This window comes from Tyto alba, unplaced genomic scaffold (genome assembly GCF_018691265.1).
Source record: "Tyto alba isolate M040663 unplaced genomic scaffold, T.alba_DEE_v4.0 Super-Scaffold_6, whole genome shotgun sequence".
NCBI lineage: Eukaryota > Metazoa > Chordata > Aves > Strigiformes > Tytonidae > Tyto > Tyto alba.
The window spans coordinates 16250786-16269261 of NW_024881327.1; the positions used below are offsets into that span (position 1 = coordinate 16250786).

Consider the following 18476-nt stretch of genomic DNA (forward strand, 5'->3'; position numbering starts at 1 on the left):
CTTCACTGTTGCACTCCTATCTTTGCCCTGATAGAAGACAAAGGCAGAACAATGTAACCAAGTATAGCACAGTATGCAAGGGCAAAAGTACCAAGGGGAAATGGTTAACCAAGGGACATGTTACAGACACCGCTGCACAGGGGAGAGGAGAAAATAGCATCTATAAATACATACCTACTACAATGCCAGGAAACCAAAAGAACATATTAAGGATATTAAGACAATAATGGAAGTGAACCCCCCCTTTAAATTCTGTTTTGAGCTCAAGCATTTGGCTTAAGCAACTGCTAATCTTTCATAACAGCAGCTAGTGCTGAACTAAAGCTTTCCAGTGAGAGAGAACGGACCCCACTCTTTAGGGAGCTTCTGACCTTCAAAAATAACAATAACTTTAAAAATCATCTAAACCTTTTTATGCCAATCTGGTAACTGCAGAAAGCAACAGCCAAAACAACAACAACAAAAAATTACAAAAGAATGCTCTTCTGCATAACAGTGCTGACAAGCATGAGTTGCATAGCCACTTCATCAATGATTGATCATGTACCACATTGTTTCTTTCATGATTTTGCCTAAAATTCATGACAGGCTAAACAAGGTCACAGTTACCCAAATTCACGGTTCATGGCTTATAGCAATCCAGAAGCTCTTTTCTACATCTCTGAAACTTCACTCCTATTCTGAGATGCACTAAGAACAGCTATCATCGGCCTTCAGATAGCCCTCTTCATTGGCTTTGCAACAAGTAATCCTGTCAGTTTTATTTATTTAACACTATTAAGTGCAATTTTGAAAATCTGTCTAGATGTTGCCGGAAGAGACATTTTTAATGTAAGAGAAAGACATCAACCAACCTGCCCTTTTCCTAATACCCTGCAATAATATTTATTAATCATATTTATTCCGTATTTTCTCCACATCTTTTCATCCTTACCTTAAATTGACTCTACTGGTGCTTTGATCCCAGGAAACTGAAAAAACTGAAGGACTTTTCTTGTATGGCTGGCCCAGGATGCCTTTCAGATAACTTTTAAATTCCTTTATCAATGTCTGCATTTTCTAGCTGTTAAGTTTTATTCATGACTGTAATTTTCCCTATTTATTTTATATAACCTATAAACATTGGCACATACACATAAATATTTTGATTGCTTCCGTGTTTTCTTTCAACTAAGGCAAGTTTTGAATCGGAAAAGCCCTTCTATGCAACCGCAGTTAGTTGTTTTGGTGACCTAATAAAACATTTCTAAGCAACTTGCATTTATCATTTCCCTTTCATCTTTTAAGTTTTTCCTCTTGCTCAGGAGGATGTCAGTTTTGGTTAACACCCGATTCAAGAAGCACCGGAGATCACCAAGCATCAGTCAATGTGCTCGTCTCTTTGCCCATTAAAACTGTGATCACTGCAAGAAAGCAACCCCCAGGTCCAAGTTCTCTACCTCACCAAGGGAACACACAGCCGCTCTCCCCACACGTGCTCCAGACCCCCAGCAAGCACCACCCACACGGTGCTTTCATGACGAAGATGGACATCACCAGTAGAGCCTGTTCAAACACCTCCTACTGTAAAGTGCTGACTCTGATAGGTGCTTTGCAAGAAAATTAATACTCACTTGGACTGTCAGAGGATCCTTGTGGAACCCCAGCAAGACCCCAGCTGCATTTCAAACCACATCTGACAGACAAGCCCAATGTTTAGCAACCTGCCCACAGCACGGCCCAGTGGCCTGGATTTCCCGACAGCCAAACCCTCAGGCTTTCAGGTCCCAGCCTCACCCCCTGCCCTCTCCCCATGCCCCCAGCATACCTTTCTGTTCTCCTAAGATGAATTTCCACTTACGGCATAGTGAAAATGGAAAAAATATGGATTTTTACAACCATAGGCTAGAGGTGCATATTTGTGTTGCCTCTCAGGATGAATTCACAATTCCAATCTCACGCAAATCGGAGAACTTGGACTAGCTCTCCTGCACTCACTCACCCCTCCCATCTTATACATGGGACATATTTTTCCCATTACCTGAGAAAGCCTTACTTTCAATACACCACATATATTATATGCAAGCTTTGCTGTTGGTATCTTTATATTGAACCAGCAGTTAAAATTCACAAATGACAGGAATAGACAGCATGTTCTGCAGGCAGCTCAAATTGTATATCACTTCAACTTTAGTCAAATTCTTCTAATTTCTTTCCTCCTCCTGTTTCACTCCTTATCTAGAAGGAAACGAAGTATTCTCAGACAACATCCATCAGAGAGGTCAAGGTTAGTGACTTTTCTAGTTCTTCAACACTGGTAGGCTCCCAAGGATAAAACACAAGCACTTTCTTCTTTTCGGTCATGAGGAAACCATTATCACTAAATCTGCCTTTTATACTCCCTACATCCAGAGAAACAAAAGGAGCAATTGCAGTGGTCTGAAGAACAAATATGTAAGTGTCATCTTGCTGGGATATGGAGGCCTGGAAGAGAAATAAATACATAAATAAGTAAGTAAAAGGAAACATACCTGTTAAAGAAGAACCCAGTTACACCCAAACTGGGAAAGACCTGCATGTCAGTAAAACAGACCAACCACCCACATTTGATCAAAATTACTATTCTCTTCTGGAAATCTCTTCTGGAACAAAAGGTCAAACCAAGAGGATTTATTTGTAAGAATCATGCAAAAACTCCACACATTATTATAGTGTTCTTATAGAATTCTACAGATTGTGGAAAAATGCCATGAAGTGTTACCGCTCTACCACCTTCTTATGAAAATAACCGAATAAATGGTAATCTGACTCGTACCTAGTACTGGTATCCTATACTTACCACAGTGAAAGAGATTTGTCCTTTCACCAACATACTTCACTCAACCTATAAATTCACAACTACTAACGTTGCTGGCCTTCCTGATTACATCGGTAGTAGAAAATACACAGAAGCAAAAGATGGTAAAAGTCACAGTAACCCAGGAGGTCACCCCATCTTAATGGAACACAGCAGTGAAGTCCTTACACATTTAGAAGGCAGCTATGTTGTGAAGTATCGGGACAAGGTATAATGTTTTATATTAAATTCCATCAGTAGTTTATCTCAGAGAGGCTTAAAAGCACATCCAGGATGTGTTTTCATGCAGCACTCCCCATTTATCATCACAAAATATGCTACATCATTTTCAAATACCAATTGACTGTATATAAAAAGTACACAAATTATCTTAAGTGTAGAAAACATATCCCCACTTACAAGACAGACAACAGTATTCCTTTTTAAGAAAAAGCAAAAATCCTTTACATTTTATGTTTTCTGAAGAAACACTAAAGTCTTCATGTTTTTTAAAAGCAATGCTATGAAGAGCAGCACTTGGATTAGCAATGAACTTGAAAGTCTAGTTAGTTTATTAGTAACTATGTACAGAAGCACCAGCTTCTCACAAAACAGAATAATTTTTTAAATCACAGCTGCAAACTTTCTTAAAATAACCACTCTGCATTTACGCTTGCTAGCTATTCTTATTAGTTAGTACTGTGGAGACAACACAGCCATGGGAAAAAGGAGTGAAATTTCCCAACAATGCTCCAGTTGCAGAGCTTTTATTACTGATGATGTCATCCACAAAAAAAAAAAAAAAAAAACAGCATGACTCAGACTCCAGATTGTGCCACCAGCTGAAAAAAATAAAAACAGGCTGATTTCTTTCCTTTATATGCTCAGGAGGCAGACCATGCTGCCACGAAAAAGATAAGAGGGGCAAATCTGGCCCATTTTCTTTTTGTAAAGCAATTATGCTGGTCCAGATTCAAAGAGATTAAAGACCTCTATTCCCCCCTTGTTTAGTTTAGCTCTGAAGAGCAAAGCTGCAGTTTGGAAGCCAAATGTGAGAACACACAGGTCCCCATCCTGCCAATCTGCTGATTAAGAATTTTTCAATAAGATTTACATGCTAAGAAGTGAGGCTTAACAAAATGTGTATGTACACACACATGGAGACCATGATTGCTCTCATATATAGAGCACACTTGCTAGGAGCAGAAGAAATCTAGGGAAAAGCAGCAAATGGACTAAATGACAGTGTTATACAACACTGATGCTTTTTGTGCCCATGCAGAAGACTGAAACACTTGCCAGATATTAAGAAATAATCACTATTATGCAAATCAGAACCCTTAGCTGGAGAGCAAGGATTTGCAGAAGGAAGAAAGGAGCATGCATTATTGCATGTTAGCAATGATACACTGATCTGAGTGTTTGAGCACTTGAAGAGGAAATACTGCTGACAGTAATGCACTCCACACTCAGCTGAACTAGCATCACCTAGTACTGACATACAGGACTGTCTGCAAGCCAAAACACTTGCCATGATGCTATTTGCTATCCAGGAACAAAAAGAATGGAAGGAGCAATGCTGCAGCAGTCAGGTGAAAGACAACCAAAACAAATGAAATGGAGACTTCATTATTTAAAACAAAACAAAAAACAACCAACCAACCAACCACCCCCACCACCAGTGGTATTTAGATATGCATATAGTGACACAGAAAAAAAAAAAGTCTGATTTTGAACTCAATGTGGAAGCTAGAATTGCTACACCAAAGGAGAAAGAACATTACGTGGAATCAGACACTGCATAGCAGGCAAACAACTCAAACCAGTAAGATTAGCAAACCCAAATACAGTAATTTAGCAGGACTGATGCTTACACTAAACTGGGTCTTTTCTAATCCTACAGCATCCTTCAGTGATGAAAGGAAGTGATGGTTCGTAGGACTCTGGAGCCCACCTTTTCCCACAAGACAGAAAGTAATAACGCAGCTTGCTCTGGTACAATTTCTGCATCTTTCCAGCAAGTCATTTATGGACTCCTTGTAGATGGGGACAGCACTTTGTGCTTTAACAGTCACACCTTCTTTGGCAAGTGTGCATACCGGCTCCAAAGAACTCCAGGCGTGCACAATGACCTATCAGGCATATTGAGAGAACACAAAGCTCAGAAGAAAAGTTACATTAGCACAAACCTTAGAAAAAACCTTACATTTGGGAAAACAACCCAGCATCTTTGGTTTTGGGTTGCTTATTGGTAGACATGTTCTCCTGACAGTACCAGCTGATTCCTAGCTAGCAAGAAACTCCACAAATATTTAAAGGATTGACACTGCATAATAATTAGGTTATATAAACCTCACAAGAAGTCAGTTTCAAACAGTCTGGATCAGTTGTTGTTCTTGATCTGCAAGGCTTTCTGTTTTCTCCAGGCTCCTTGAGAGGAACGGGTCACCAATTCCCACCAAGGGAGTGCTGGGAAATGGAATTACTAAGTGACTAATTTGTTGACTTTTTTTCCTCCCCTCCCCATTTAAAAAAAGTCAAACAAAGGATTTTCCTGATATTTCTCACTGTTACCTGATGTAACCCAACTGGGTGATCTAGAGCTTCTGCACAATCACCATTAAAAAGAAGCAAGCTGCGTTATCTTAAAAAGGATTATGGAAGTTATATTAATACAATAAAATATATATTTCCTGAGTTCACACATGGATTATGAATGTACCCTTATGTTAAAAAAAAAAAAACCACCAAAGCATAATTTGGAAGATAGGTACTTAACAAGAATTCTATCATTCTGTCTCTTCATACAATATGTTATTTTTGATCTTAACAGGGGTCTGCATTCAGGAGCGTATCTTAACTCTTTTCAAAAGTTTTAAGTTGCAAATTTTCTTGGAAGTGCAAAATACAGTATTAATCAGAAACACCCTACTGCAAATGCTTCTCTGACATCAGAAAATCTGAATTTAAGCCCATTAAAATAACTCAGACCAGAAATAAACTATTTCATTAAGTGCAGTCTTACTCTAAGAACTGACTATCCAGAAATTGCAACCATTTTCTATACTATCTATTACCGTATATAAGTACCTTCATAAATCTGAAAATTCACACAGTCCACCAGACAGAGCAGTGAACTAGGAATTGACGTACTCATGCTACTAGTTCCAAAATGACTAGTGAGTCATTCCAGGTCTCTAGGTCTATTTTTCCATCCTTCCCAACCTTTTCACATAGGACACCCTTTATGTAAGGAATTATATCTCCTAGTGCAAAATGGCCCCTAAATTCATTTCAGATCTGGTTGCTGTATGATTGACAGCAACAAAATGTAACAAATTGAAAAGCAAGACTGTTCTACAGGACAACTCAGCAGCCCAAGTACTGCCTAAGAAACCCTAACAGTTTCTACGGCGTTATCAGAAAACAGGTAAGGCATCAATTGTAAAATGGTGACATTACATAGGTGAGCTTGTAATTATAGTACTCCTAGATGCTATGTTGATATTTCAGAAAATAATCTAGTTCTTTTTCCCCAAGCAGTGTAGTTGAGTACTGGCAAGCAATGGTACAATCCTTTTTTTCCCCCCCACTTAGTCAATCTAGTTCTAACACCCAGGGAGCAGTTTTGTTAAGTAGCGAGGTACCATTTTTCACACTTTGTTCTATTTAACCATCAACCCCATTAAGATTTCATCAGATTACTTAATTGCAGGCCTATACCTACAGGCTGTAAGCAAGGAAATTAATTCCTTGTTCGGTGAAGCTGTACACACTACTAAAATATAGTGTTGCTCCTACAAAGATTAAAGATAAGAATTGCACCTCGCAGTGTTTTAGCATGGATTTACTGAAGCTTGTCTATATAAAGATGTGCTCATTCAGCTTCTCACATTTTTGCCAGAGGGACACAAAGGTGGTGAAAGAGGTGTCACTTACCCTCAAAGTCAGCTCGTGGTCCTCATGAAGATCTGAGACACCGTAAATGTACAACACGTCATTGTCTTCATAGGCCACAGGCAGCAGTGGTGCAAAGAAGTTCTGGGCAAAATAATGGAGCAGTTTCCACTTCACACCATACTCTGAAAAGGGTTAAAAGGGAGAAAGATTCAGACTGAATCCAAGATTGCCTTGGCACGCAATCCCTTCCTGTGCTCTCCGGTCCTGCTGTGGCAATATAATATCCCCCTCCACCCTTTTTCACCTCTACCAGGTGCAGAGAATGACTGAAGTTACTCTTGTTTTCATACAGCCAAGGCTCTGCTCTGGAAAGGATCTGATGCTCTTTCAAGTTTTTTTTTGAGCTTCACCAAAAGGTCACATTTTTTTAAGTATTGGTCCCATCCTTCCTATGCTTAAACACAAGTGACACTAACAAAACTGACACAGGGTACTACATACTCAGCAAGCAGCTGGAGCATCTATGGTTGTTAAGAACCCAGGCAAACACATGGCTATTGGTGGCACTGCCACAAACTACCACCACGATAAAGAGACAACAGAGTCTGACTTTTGGTGCTTATACAAAAAGTGTGCTCTTTCCCTTTTTTCAGTTCTCCTCTTCCAGTTCTTCCTTAGAGGAACACCAATAGCAATGAAGACAAAAAAGCCAGTTCTCAAACCAAAGACACCTCTGAGTTAGGCAAAGTTAATTTCCCAAGATCTAAAGACAACACTTACTGTATGAGATTTAGTAGACACATGATGTAGACATCTGCCAAACAGTTCAGCTTTGGCTATTTGATGGAAACCTATAGGTCATTACTTCTAATAGTCTGATAGTCTGCCCTTAGCAAACTGGAAAAGCCATCAAACATTGTGTTCTCTCCAAAACATGCAATTTTGCCAGATGCAACATTGCCACACAACCATTCTGAAAGAGAAGTTGCATGCATTTCTTTCTCTGTTAGTTTTACATCTAGCACCCACTGTCAGCACTTTAACTCTCCCTTTGCTCAACCATTTTCAAGTCAATGAAATGGCACTAAAAAGAAGTAGCAAGTCAGCTGCATCATCTCATAAGGAAAGAAAAGTTAGATACCAGTTTTACCCTTGTTTCTGGCTCTTTGTTTTATACAACATGTTTGAAGTTCAGGGATGCTGAAAAATATTTCCAGTAATACATTTTTGTTGCAACTAATTACCTCTGTGTTTTGGTGTCTGTACAAAACTCTTAGCACTTTCAAATATTTCATAATTAAGGACTTCATCCAGAGGGATGTAGTGTTTAAAGGGTGTGTTTGTGGCTTTCACAGGCAGACCTGAACATGCTCTGCCTGGCCTCTACATAGACATGAATGAACTTTGTAGAGAGCAAAGTGCATTAGCTCCATCTTAACACCTTGCAGATCACCTTATTTTCAGCAAGCTCACAACAGATAGCTTGGAGAACAAACAAGAAAACCTCGTATCTGCCTGCAAAACCCATACAAGATTCAACTGTGCTATGAGATCAGACTTGCCAATAAAACACCACCAGCATCCAAGTTAGTAGCACTGAAGCAAACTGAAGAGATGAAGTCTGAAAGAAAACTTCAGGAGAGGCTGCTGAGTTTCTTCAAAACAAACTGTTGATAAAATGATGAACATACTCATCATATTGGTGCTGTTCAGTATAGGAATGAAGCCATGTTCTTGCATTCGAAAGGCAATTCTTGGCAGAAAATGTTGGTGGTCTAAAGGCAATTCTGCCAAAAACAGGGAGTGCTAACAAGTTACTTTTCAGGGCCATGAAACTTGAGATGATGAGGGGTTTGGATTGGGGATGGATTATCTGAAACAGAGTAAACTGTGGGGAAGCATCTGATCTAAAAAATAAAAGCAATGGACATTGTATGAGAAATCGGCACTGCGCCTAACCTCAGGCTTTGGGAGGAGCTGAACTCTCTGAAGCCCTCCGGACTGCCACACAGACTCTCAGGAATTTCAGTTGTCAGTACAATAGGTACTGCTCACTGCAGGCCTCAGAGGCCACCACGAGCTCAGACAAGTTATCCAGCATGGGCTGAGGTTTCAGTGCCTGCTGACTTGAATTTTTTTCCGTCAGCTTAATTTACATGATGAAAATCTACGCTTCAACTATCTTAAATATGAAAATGAATAATGCAATTGAAGTAGAGAAGTTTCTGTTACTTAGTGTAATATAAAATCCCATTTCTCTTCAAATGGGCCCTACCCTCAATTTCTGCTGTGCCTTAATTTCCAACTGGATTACATAACCACACTGCAGTGGTTACTGGAGGGAAAGAGAGAAGGTTTGCTACCTAGGCAGCAGATAAAGAGATCCTCAAGGAACCTGTACGGTGCAGAAAACAACTCAGACTAAACTTGGCATTACACTTCCACAGGGAAAACAAACAAACCAACCAACCAACCAACCCACCCACCCAAGCAATAAAAGCAAACACACCACACACTTACAAGTTTGCATACCATTTCAAAACTCATTCTACTGCTACAGCTATTGTTTTGGGATGTTTGAAAACATCACTAGTCTGCTTACCTCGGATCAACTTTTTAAAGTTGATATTTCCCTTCCCAAAAAACCTAGAGCCATTTTGAAGAACCACAGCTCAACTTCTGGAGCAGTTTCACACAAGAAGGGTCTTCCAAAGATAACTTCTCTGTCAACAGGATCTTGATAATACAATTGTCAAAGTAACTTCAGACAGCACAGAAAACTGAAGCTCACTGATAAAAAAAAAGCCGCATTCTTCAGATCATCTGCCGTCTTGATTTCCTTAAGACCAGTCACATTTCTTGATTTAAAAATAGGCAAGTTGCATATAAAATACTCACCCTGCCCCAAAAATGGATGCAAGAAATCTGAAGATAAGGTACGTGTTGTGATAAATCTCAGGGCTTAAACTTTCCTGTCACAGACATGCATGTCCAAAGGCATCAGCAAAAAGTTATTTAAAACAGCCCTGGGGTGGTTTTCTCCTCCTCCCCCCACATTTAAATGAATTCTTAGAGAAATCCAAGTTCCCCAATTTTTTCCTGATAATAACATGGGATCTGTACTCTCTGCGGTATCAAACTTCAGAGCAGGAAACTAAAATCAGGTTTGTAATGAGACCCCAGTACCCTTTTTTCCTGACTCTTCCTTGAAGCCTTCTACACTGATAGCAAGAATGAGAACAAATAGTTCTCCCTGGAATGGATTTTAAATTAATCACTTCACACCATTAAATGCAACCTGAGAAACATGCTGCTAGCTCTTTCCTCACGTCAGTCTCATGAATTCAGATCTATTATTCTCTGTAATAGTATGTGGTTTCAGCTCACCAGGGGCTCTAAATATTGAACCTGCAATAAAAGCCAGTTATCTATGCAAGGGAATCTCATGACAACCAAGTTGAGTACCTCAAGGTGACATTTATGTGGGAGCGAGGTAAATTGCCGTGTGTATCCCGTTGCTCTTCACCGAAACACAGTGCATAGATGCCAAAGCATTCAAACATGGCACAATGTGCCCCACACCTAGGCACCAACAACCAAAACCCAGTTGTGGCAAAAGCTGTTTGGTTCCAAACTAAAGGCAGGAGTACTATGAGAGCAGTGCTGTGCTGTGTTTTCCTTCAATCCCAAGCAGACATTTTACAGGCAAGTTAAAAGGAGAAACCTCTGCCACCTTTTATCCTCCCCACTTCATGAGGAAACACTTCCACTTTGTAAAGGCAATTATGTAAGCCCCTTCATGGCTCTCTGAAATAACAGATTTAAGCAAGCACTCATTGGTGATACTACCATACCATCTAACAAGATGCAGGAACTCGCTTTTGAAGTTCAAATAAAACTAATTTCTCTGAAGTTTTTCATAATTTCAGACATTAGCATTTCAAAAATCCCTCTACCACACTGCCTAATTAAATGAATATTAAACCTTTCCTCATTCCACTGAGGGAATAGAACAAAACAAAGGGACAGCTGCATCTCTGCTGAGGTTCTTTTCTGTAAACTAATTTCAACAACATATGAATAATTCAAGTATTTGTTGTATTTTCTACAATGATGTCAGCTCTGTACTTAAAAAGACATTTATGGTCTTCACGATCACTTCATCTATCAATACACTTGTCTTTACAAACAGACATTTTTCCAAGCATTTTTTTCTCGAGGCGCTTAAAGTGTAAGAGCATCAGCCATTGCTAGAATCATCAAAATGAACATTGGGATATTCCATTTAGTAATACAATCTAAAAATTCCAGAAAGATTAACATTATGGTTAGATAGCTGCCTTAACATCTAAAAAAAAAAAAAAATAGCCTGTTTCTTCTACTGGCTTGTTTTCCTTTGCTGGTTGGAGTTACTTTGCTTGTCTGAATAAAGAAAAAAAAAAAAAAAAAGAAAAAAAAGAACAAAAAGAAAAAATGAGAAGGACAAACATCTTCCAGAGAAAGAGGGCAAGGATGGGGTGGGCTAATTTTTTTAAAAGCAAGGCCAAATAGCATTTTGTTCTAAGAACTGATTGAGAACTTCACACTAACTCTTAGATTTTTCTAGTTCACTCCTATTTCTTCACATAAAGATTTGCAAAAACAGAATATAAGAGACATAAATAAAATCGAAAGAAAATCTGCCTAAGTACTATACCTGCCATAGAGCAGTTTCTTCATTTCAAAATGACTTCTAGACAAAATGTTTGGAACATCAAACACAGCCACTTCCCTCATACCACACATTCCTTCCCTATTTCTTACTGCCTAAGTGACTTATCTCTTTATATGTCTGACTACTCCATTTCTGTGTTCTAAAAGGAAAAAATAATATATATATAATACATAAGGAGATATCATATGCATAACTAGCATATTAGCAGAATAATTTAGTCACAAAGAGTGATTCACCTCACCTGACACTGTCAGACACCAAATCTCAGCTAGTCATCTTCTCCTGTAACGAGCTTCTCAGAAGCTATGCTGCGTGAGAGGTGTCACATGAGATTCTATGAAAATCAAATTCAGCATGGAGAAGATAATTCACTCCACTTATTAGACAGCTAAGGACACAACGAATCACACTCTGGAGATAACCATCTCTCCCCCAGCTGAGTGCAGAAGAAATCTAGATGCCTAGCCTTTACATACTAAATCCCATCCCGCTCACAACAGGATTACAGTTCTAGTTTTTTTGAGAGTGCACTACTGCCTACTAAAGGGTGAGGTTTTGATCATTTTACTGTGAGGGGGGCAGGGGGAACAAAATCAGTGAAATTTGTTGGGATGATGGAAAGCATAATTATACAGGGGTGCTTCATTTTACCCTCCTATCCACTAGCTTCCTCTCTGTCCATTCTCACCCAGGGTGGCTGGGTCCACACATGCATCTGTACAGCTGAGCCAGTAGATATAATCGGGGATTTCTAGGACACACCCTTTTGGAAAAGGATTACTTCTAAGTCTCTAATTTTAAAAGAATTGCTCTTTCTAATTTTAAAAGAATTAAACTTGCAAAAAATGTAGAATTTCTCTGGAAACACCTGGATGATATATTACACACAGTTTCAGGAAGATCCTGCTCTACATAAGATAAGCAAGGGTTGTTGAAAGTTTACCTCACAAGGGGGTTGTGCCCTCAATCTTAACCATCACTGCTTCCTAATAGGCAGCTTTGTCTGGTTTCAATGGTATTATTTCCTTGGGACAAATGAGAATACTGCTTAAATGAAAAAAATGCGTTTTTAAGAAATTAGGAGTTACATATGATTTTAACTTCTCTAAACTAAATCTTGCTAAAACAAGTGTTCGTAGCTGCTAAATCTGAACTTAAGCAGCAAAACTGCCATAGGTAAATAATTGCTTGGATCTTTACCCTATTCCACTTTCACGGACTATTAGGATGATACTGAAAAACACTTTTCTGGAAAGCACTTCTAAAGGAAACATGCTCAAAGTTTGCAAAGTTGCCCAAGAGAGAAGAGCCATATTTCTTATTCTGATTCTTCCAGATGAGAAAAACAAAACAGACTGATAGCTGGTGATTTTTACCAGACTGTCACAAAACTTACCCAAGGAAGCCCATGAAGGTGCTTGCCAAATGTCATTGAGTTGCCAGTACAGAGCTCCCATTGTGTGTCCTTCTCCCTTGATTATTTCACTTTGACTAAAACGATAGAATTCAGTTTCTGTCTTTATACACTGAGCCTGCATCACCTAGGTCAACCAACACATAAAAAAAATTAAATATTTTTGGTGCGTTGTATTTTGTATTTTACTTTCAAAGCGTATGTGTCTATATTAACATACAACACAAACTTCACAGCAACAGCACATAACTTTAAACTTGAGCCTTCAAGAGTATACACCTGCAGTGCAGTGGGCCTCTGCTTGAAGGAGATGTATTCCTAAAAGCTCGCAACAGCTTTACAAGCAGTGCCTTTAGAGAAACTCTGGAGGGTCTACTTCTTGCCTTCCATCCAGTGAAGATCACTGGACAACAGAGTCTTTGAAAGACAAATGGAAGACAAGGTAAAGAAATTTAAAATAAATAGTTGGGAGGTTTTTTTAAATTAATGTAAATAAAAAACCCAAGAGTTGCAAAATGACATTATGCTGCACTACCTCCAGCATACATTACCATGATGTCTACTTTCCCAGTATACAATCAAAACTGTGCATTGAAAGAGTAACCTTTTTCACCTGCACTCCCACTACTTTTCTCCTTCCCCACCTTGTCTTTAAAAAACACTTCTCAGAATTTTTCATTGGCCAAGTTCTCAATAGAAGCCAAACAACCTCTTATCTTCTTCACAAAGTATATTACTAGGCTAGGGAGGTATTAAAAGGAAGTCTCAAAATAAAGGAAAAAGTTATTATTTAGGATAGCGAAAAAGGTAAAGATAACATTTCTCGGTAACCACTAGAGCCAAGTTTAGTCTCCTTATCCTTTTTTGCTGTGCTTGTTTTGGCATTCTTAACTTGTTTAACTTGTTAATAAGGCCCTGACAGATTTAACCCTGCAGAAACTCTCATAACTTTCTGAGTCAGGATCTCACTGCACAAGTTTTACCCCTGTTTTCAATTTCACAGCATCATCTATCCTTGTTCTCTTGACATCAGTGTCTAAAGTTCTCCAGCTCTTTTGTTTCAATATAAAACTTGCTGACAGCAGGTCTCAGGCATTAAAAACTTAGTGAATGCGCAGCTATTCCCATCAAGAGTGTTTCTGAAATTCTTGGAGCACAAGAAAAAAGTAACAGCACTTTAAACTTGCCTAATAGCATCAAAAAGTTACTTAACATCATTTAAAAGTCACACAGAAATCATGAAGAAAGAAACAAGCGTGAGCTAAACTACTACTGATGAGGAGTAAAATATGACCTACTGGTTTGAAAAACAAACAAAATAGATTCTCTAAAAATATCAATGTCTGAGTCCATAACAAAATAAAAGCTACTAATAACCTCATTCATAGCAAACTGCATTCCCTAGGAACAATCTTGTTTCAAAAGCTCAGGTATTCCTTGTGGCAAACATCAAAGCAGTAAGGCTGCAGGGGCCACATGAAGAGCCAGACACACCCACCCTGGGACAGGGAATAACAGTGTAGCACTAGGAATCAAGGAAGGCCAGCAGGTCCCTGCAGGAGTGGGCCCAGCTGGGGACACTGACCAAGGTAGCACACACAGCCAGACTTTTTCCCAACTGAGCCAGTTTGGGGGAAATTCCCCGAGAAGTATTCCAGCCCTTTTATGACAGAAATTGGAGTTTCTCTCCAATAAATGAGAGACAAGCTGATATCAAAATAAACTGGATTCTCCAATGCTTCAGTGCAGAAACTTTCTGTATGACTGAACGCAACCAAACAGAACAGGCCCAGTTTTAACCACTGATAGTATATAATGGAACAAGTACTGACAGCTACTTATATTAAGGATATCACTGTTACCTGAGTGAGGTAAATCATATCTTTGAACTTCTTTATGGGATCTGTGCTCTGGGGAAGCTTGAAATGATGCCCAACCTGTTGAAGCATCTGATCATTGCCATTTTCATGGTGTTGTCGATGGAGAGAAAAATTGCTTGTGTAGGACCAGTCCTCAGTGGAAGAAACCTTTTAAAAAATACAAAACCAAGAGATCAGAATGAAAAGGCAAATGCGCATTTAATGACTGAGAGGGTATTCAGGAAAGGATATCCACTACAGTCTGCTGGCATCATCCAAAACCTTTAAAATTGGTAGTGTATTTCCATAGTGCCTCATGCAGTCACACAAGGATTTTGAATCATTAACACCCTTTGCTTATACTCCTTGTACAAATAAATGAAAACAGACACTGCTGTTGAACCCAGAAGAGCAACTTTTGGCTCAATGACATTTAACTTATTTGCCCTAAAGTTCAGTTTGGCCATGTGACCTCATAGGTTGGCTTGTATTCATAGTAAATCAGAAAGACTCTCGATTAAGATGGAAAAAGGTACTCCAGACAAACACATTTAGGCATAAATGTTACAGAAATTATCAGGGCTGTAAATTCTAATAACGTGTATTTTCAAAACCTGCCTCTGAAAACAAACAACTATGAAACAGGTTTTTTTGACCAAGGACTACAATGCAGCATAGCTCAGAGTTATTATTGTCAGACTTTCACTGTAATTACAATCTCCATAAAATCTTTTTATTTAAGTTTGTTCCTTTTTAGGCTGGATTGAATAATTTTCATTGTTATTAATATGGATGAATGTACTGATTACATTTCAGATAATCTACTTTGCACAGCAAATTGAAAGGAACATTCTGAACTCCCTTTAGTCGCACGTGTGAGTATCAACACGATATTCAACTCTCTCTGAACAAATGGACAAACAGCATGATATGTCTCTGCTCCAACTGGATAAATAAGATAGAATATACAATATCTAAATAAAACAGGAGATGAAACCAAATCCTCTTATATGCAATACATAAAGAAACAAATTATTTAAGTAAATGAACTTGGTAAAAATTATAAAAATCAATACATTTAGAATTCAGCACAAGTCATAATTTGTCATGCTGCTTCTGTTTCTAAATGAACACATATCCTTATACTCAGCAAAAGGAAACAGATGTTAGGCAGTCATTGCTAAGCTATATATTAAATAGATTTACTATTAAAATTAATAGTCTCATAATAGTATCTCATCTAAACTAGGTTCCTCTTGCAACATCAAGGTAAATATATTGAACACTGAAGAGGGAAGCAGTCCAGTTTCATCCCCTCCCTCCACACCAGCACAAACTTCTATCCCACTTGTGCCATAATACACCTAACAGTGTATTATCCCAACTTTCGGATGCTATAGTTTGTTGGGAAGATATTCATTGCCCTCACTAAATGGGAGCAAAGAGGACAGTAAGGTGTGGAAGCCCAGCCTTACCTTTTCAATTGTACTGAAGGAAGGCCAGGATTGAAATCCATATTCTGAAGCAAAACGAGTTTTAGGATAGACTGTCCAGTTCCAGCAGTCATCACTGTAGTCATAAAAGTGTGTGTCACCATAATGGGTATCATAAGGATTCTGGGAGAGCCAACCCTCTTTAACTGACTCCAAGCCATTGGTGGGACTGGATACAATAAAAGGACGACTCTTATCTTCCTGGGATTTAAAACCAAAACAAAATAAAACCACAATGCCTTCACAAAGTGATTGGCTTTTATCATCAGAATACATACACAACATTTTGAAAAGGGGGGGTGGGCAGAACATGCCTTTTCCAAATTTCTGAGTCACCGCTAAGAAAGCATTTCCTTTTGTGTCCTGACATTCATCATCTTTACTTGCTTAATTAGCTTCTTATTTATGTTCTTGGAGGACAGCTGGGCATGATATTGCTTGCTCTGCTGTTCTAAGGGATTCTCTCCTCACATCAAGAGATTTTCTATCTTTATATGCTTCTAAATTCTTAATGAAATCTATTTAAAGTGTGCCTCGTGAAAAATAAAGTCAAGGAACATTAATATTTGAGTACTGTGACTTCTTTATGGAAAATCATTACTTTTGCAGTGTTTCTGCAGGAACAAGGCCATGATTTTCCCCTTTCTTATTAAGCAGTCACCTAAATTTAGTCCTAACAAAGCCAAGGTATTGCTTGCATGATAGCACTGCAGGTTATTGTCATCTTGGCCGGCTCTGCATGTTAAAATAGATGAGACTATAAGAAGGGTTACATTTCAAATTGTTCAGAGCTGCCTTTATTTATAGATTCAGTAGACTTAGTATACTAAAATTTTAGCAGTACGCTACAAAGTCCTGAAGGAACTCTTTTGCAGGTACAATTCAATGAGCATCCTACTTGTAGTAAGATAGAGGCCTAAATTAGTTACCAGTCACAAGTTACAGCAATTGGCTCCAATACAGCAAAGCATTTAGACATGTGCTTCATTTTAAGAAATAGTCCTGTTCCCCCATATTTTTTTTTTTTGACATGAGAAATTAATAATTAACTGAAACAATTTACTACAGGATATCCTGGATTCCCTGAAGTATTTAGCTGAAACTCAGAAGTCTTTTTAAGTTATACCATCCAGTATTGCTAGTAGTTACAGGTTTCCTCAGTTGTCTTGTACTACACAGGACCTGAAATTATTTCACCGTATGGTTCCTTCTGGCACTCCAAAAAGTTATTTTATGGGTTTAAAATAAAAGAGTATCCACCTTAGATAGCAATGTTGCACAAGTGAACTGTAACTAAAAAACAGTATCAAGTCAGAACACACCACTTCACTGCACATGCACTGGCCATCCAACTCATGTGGCTAATCACAGGAACACCACAGCATACTTTTACAAACAAGGTTCTAAAACCTTGTCAGTTCCAGAAAACCTAACTGAAATACAGAAATCTAGAATCAAGATGTTAAGCAGGAATATAAGACACCATTACCATTTAGAATGCATAACTGCCCTCAAGAGCAAGAACCTTTTCAGCAGGTTCTTTCAAACCTGGCCTCATTTTTATTGTTTCCTCATATCTCAACTTTTCCAGTAGAAAGGTATTCTAAATTCTCAGAGCATAACTACGCTGACAATGCCAGTAGCCTCCAATAACAAGCAATAATACTGCTGTCACCTACATACTGAGTGCCTGTCTTAGCAAAGGGAAACTTCAGGTCATGAGCCTCGTAACATGAAACGTATCTCATCCTGAAAACAACAGATTAGAGTAAAATTATCATACCCTGAAGTCAGTAAAATCATACTATACAAGGAATAACTGCGTAGGAAAAGGCCACTAGCATTTTTAGGTTAACAAAAATTCATACTCTTCTTGAAGAAGGAAGTTCTAACTGAACAAAACTCTTGCAACATTTTGTCTCTTAGCTAACAGGAGTTCAGAATACTCACCTGTAGTTCAAGCACTGTTTGTTAATCCCTATACAGATATGAGACATCAGTTTGGGACTTTTAAATCAATTTCACTCTACACACATATAAAAGTTAGTTAAAAGCAGATTCCATTAAATAATGAAGAACTGCAATATTTCTATGAGGAGAAATAAAACTACAAAAGCTGTGCAAAATGGGTAGTGCCAAATCACAGCAGACCACCACAGATTCCCAGTGCTTCTGGTCTGCATGCTCGCAGTTTAAGTCTTATCTCAAAATATTTTATTTTGCCTTCATATACTGTAAAATACTAGTAGTCTGTTTTTCAAAAACACACAATGTATTGTCT

The 18476-nt window shown here is 38.5% G+C and overlaps 1 protein-coding gene across 4 annotated transcripts in view; it reads right to left on the bottom strand.

Annotated features, from left to right (window-relative positions):
- Positions 1-2066: 2066 nt before the first annotated feature.
- Positions 2067-18476, bottom strand: part of MANBA (mannosidase beta) — a 56387-nt gene continuing 39977 nt past the window's right edge. For 3 of the 4 annotated variants that reach the window (XM_032988435.2, XM_032988436.2, XM_032988433.2), the window contains exons 12-17: positions 16178-16396; positions 14706-14870; positions 12826-12970; positions 6755-6897; positions 4690-4947; positions 2067-2463 (exon numbers count right to left, since the gene is read on the bottom strand). In XM_032988435.2, coding sequence (XP_032844326.2) covers positions 2239-2463; positions 4690-4947; positions 6755-6897; positions 12826-12970; positions 14706-14870; positions 16178-16396 — 1155 coding nt within the window. In that variant the 3' untranslated portion in view covers positions 2067-2238. The remainder of the gene's footprint in view (positions 2464-4689; positions 4948-6754; positions 6898-12825; positions 12971-14705; positions 14871-16177; positions 16397-18476) is intronic. The other variant, XM_032988437.2, reaches the window with a different exon arrangement.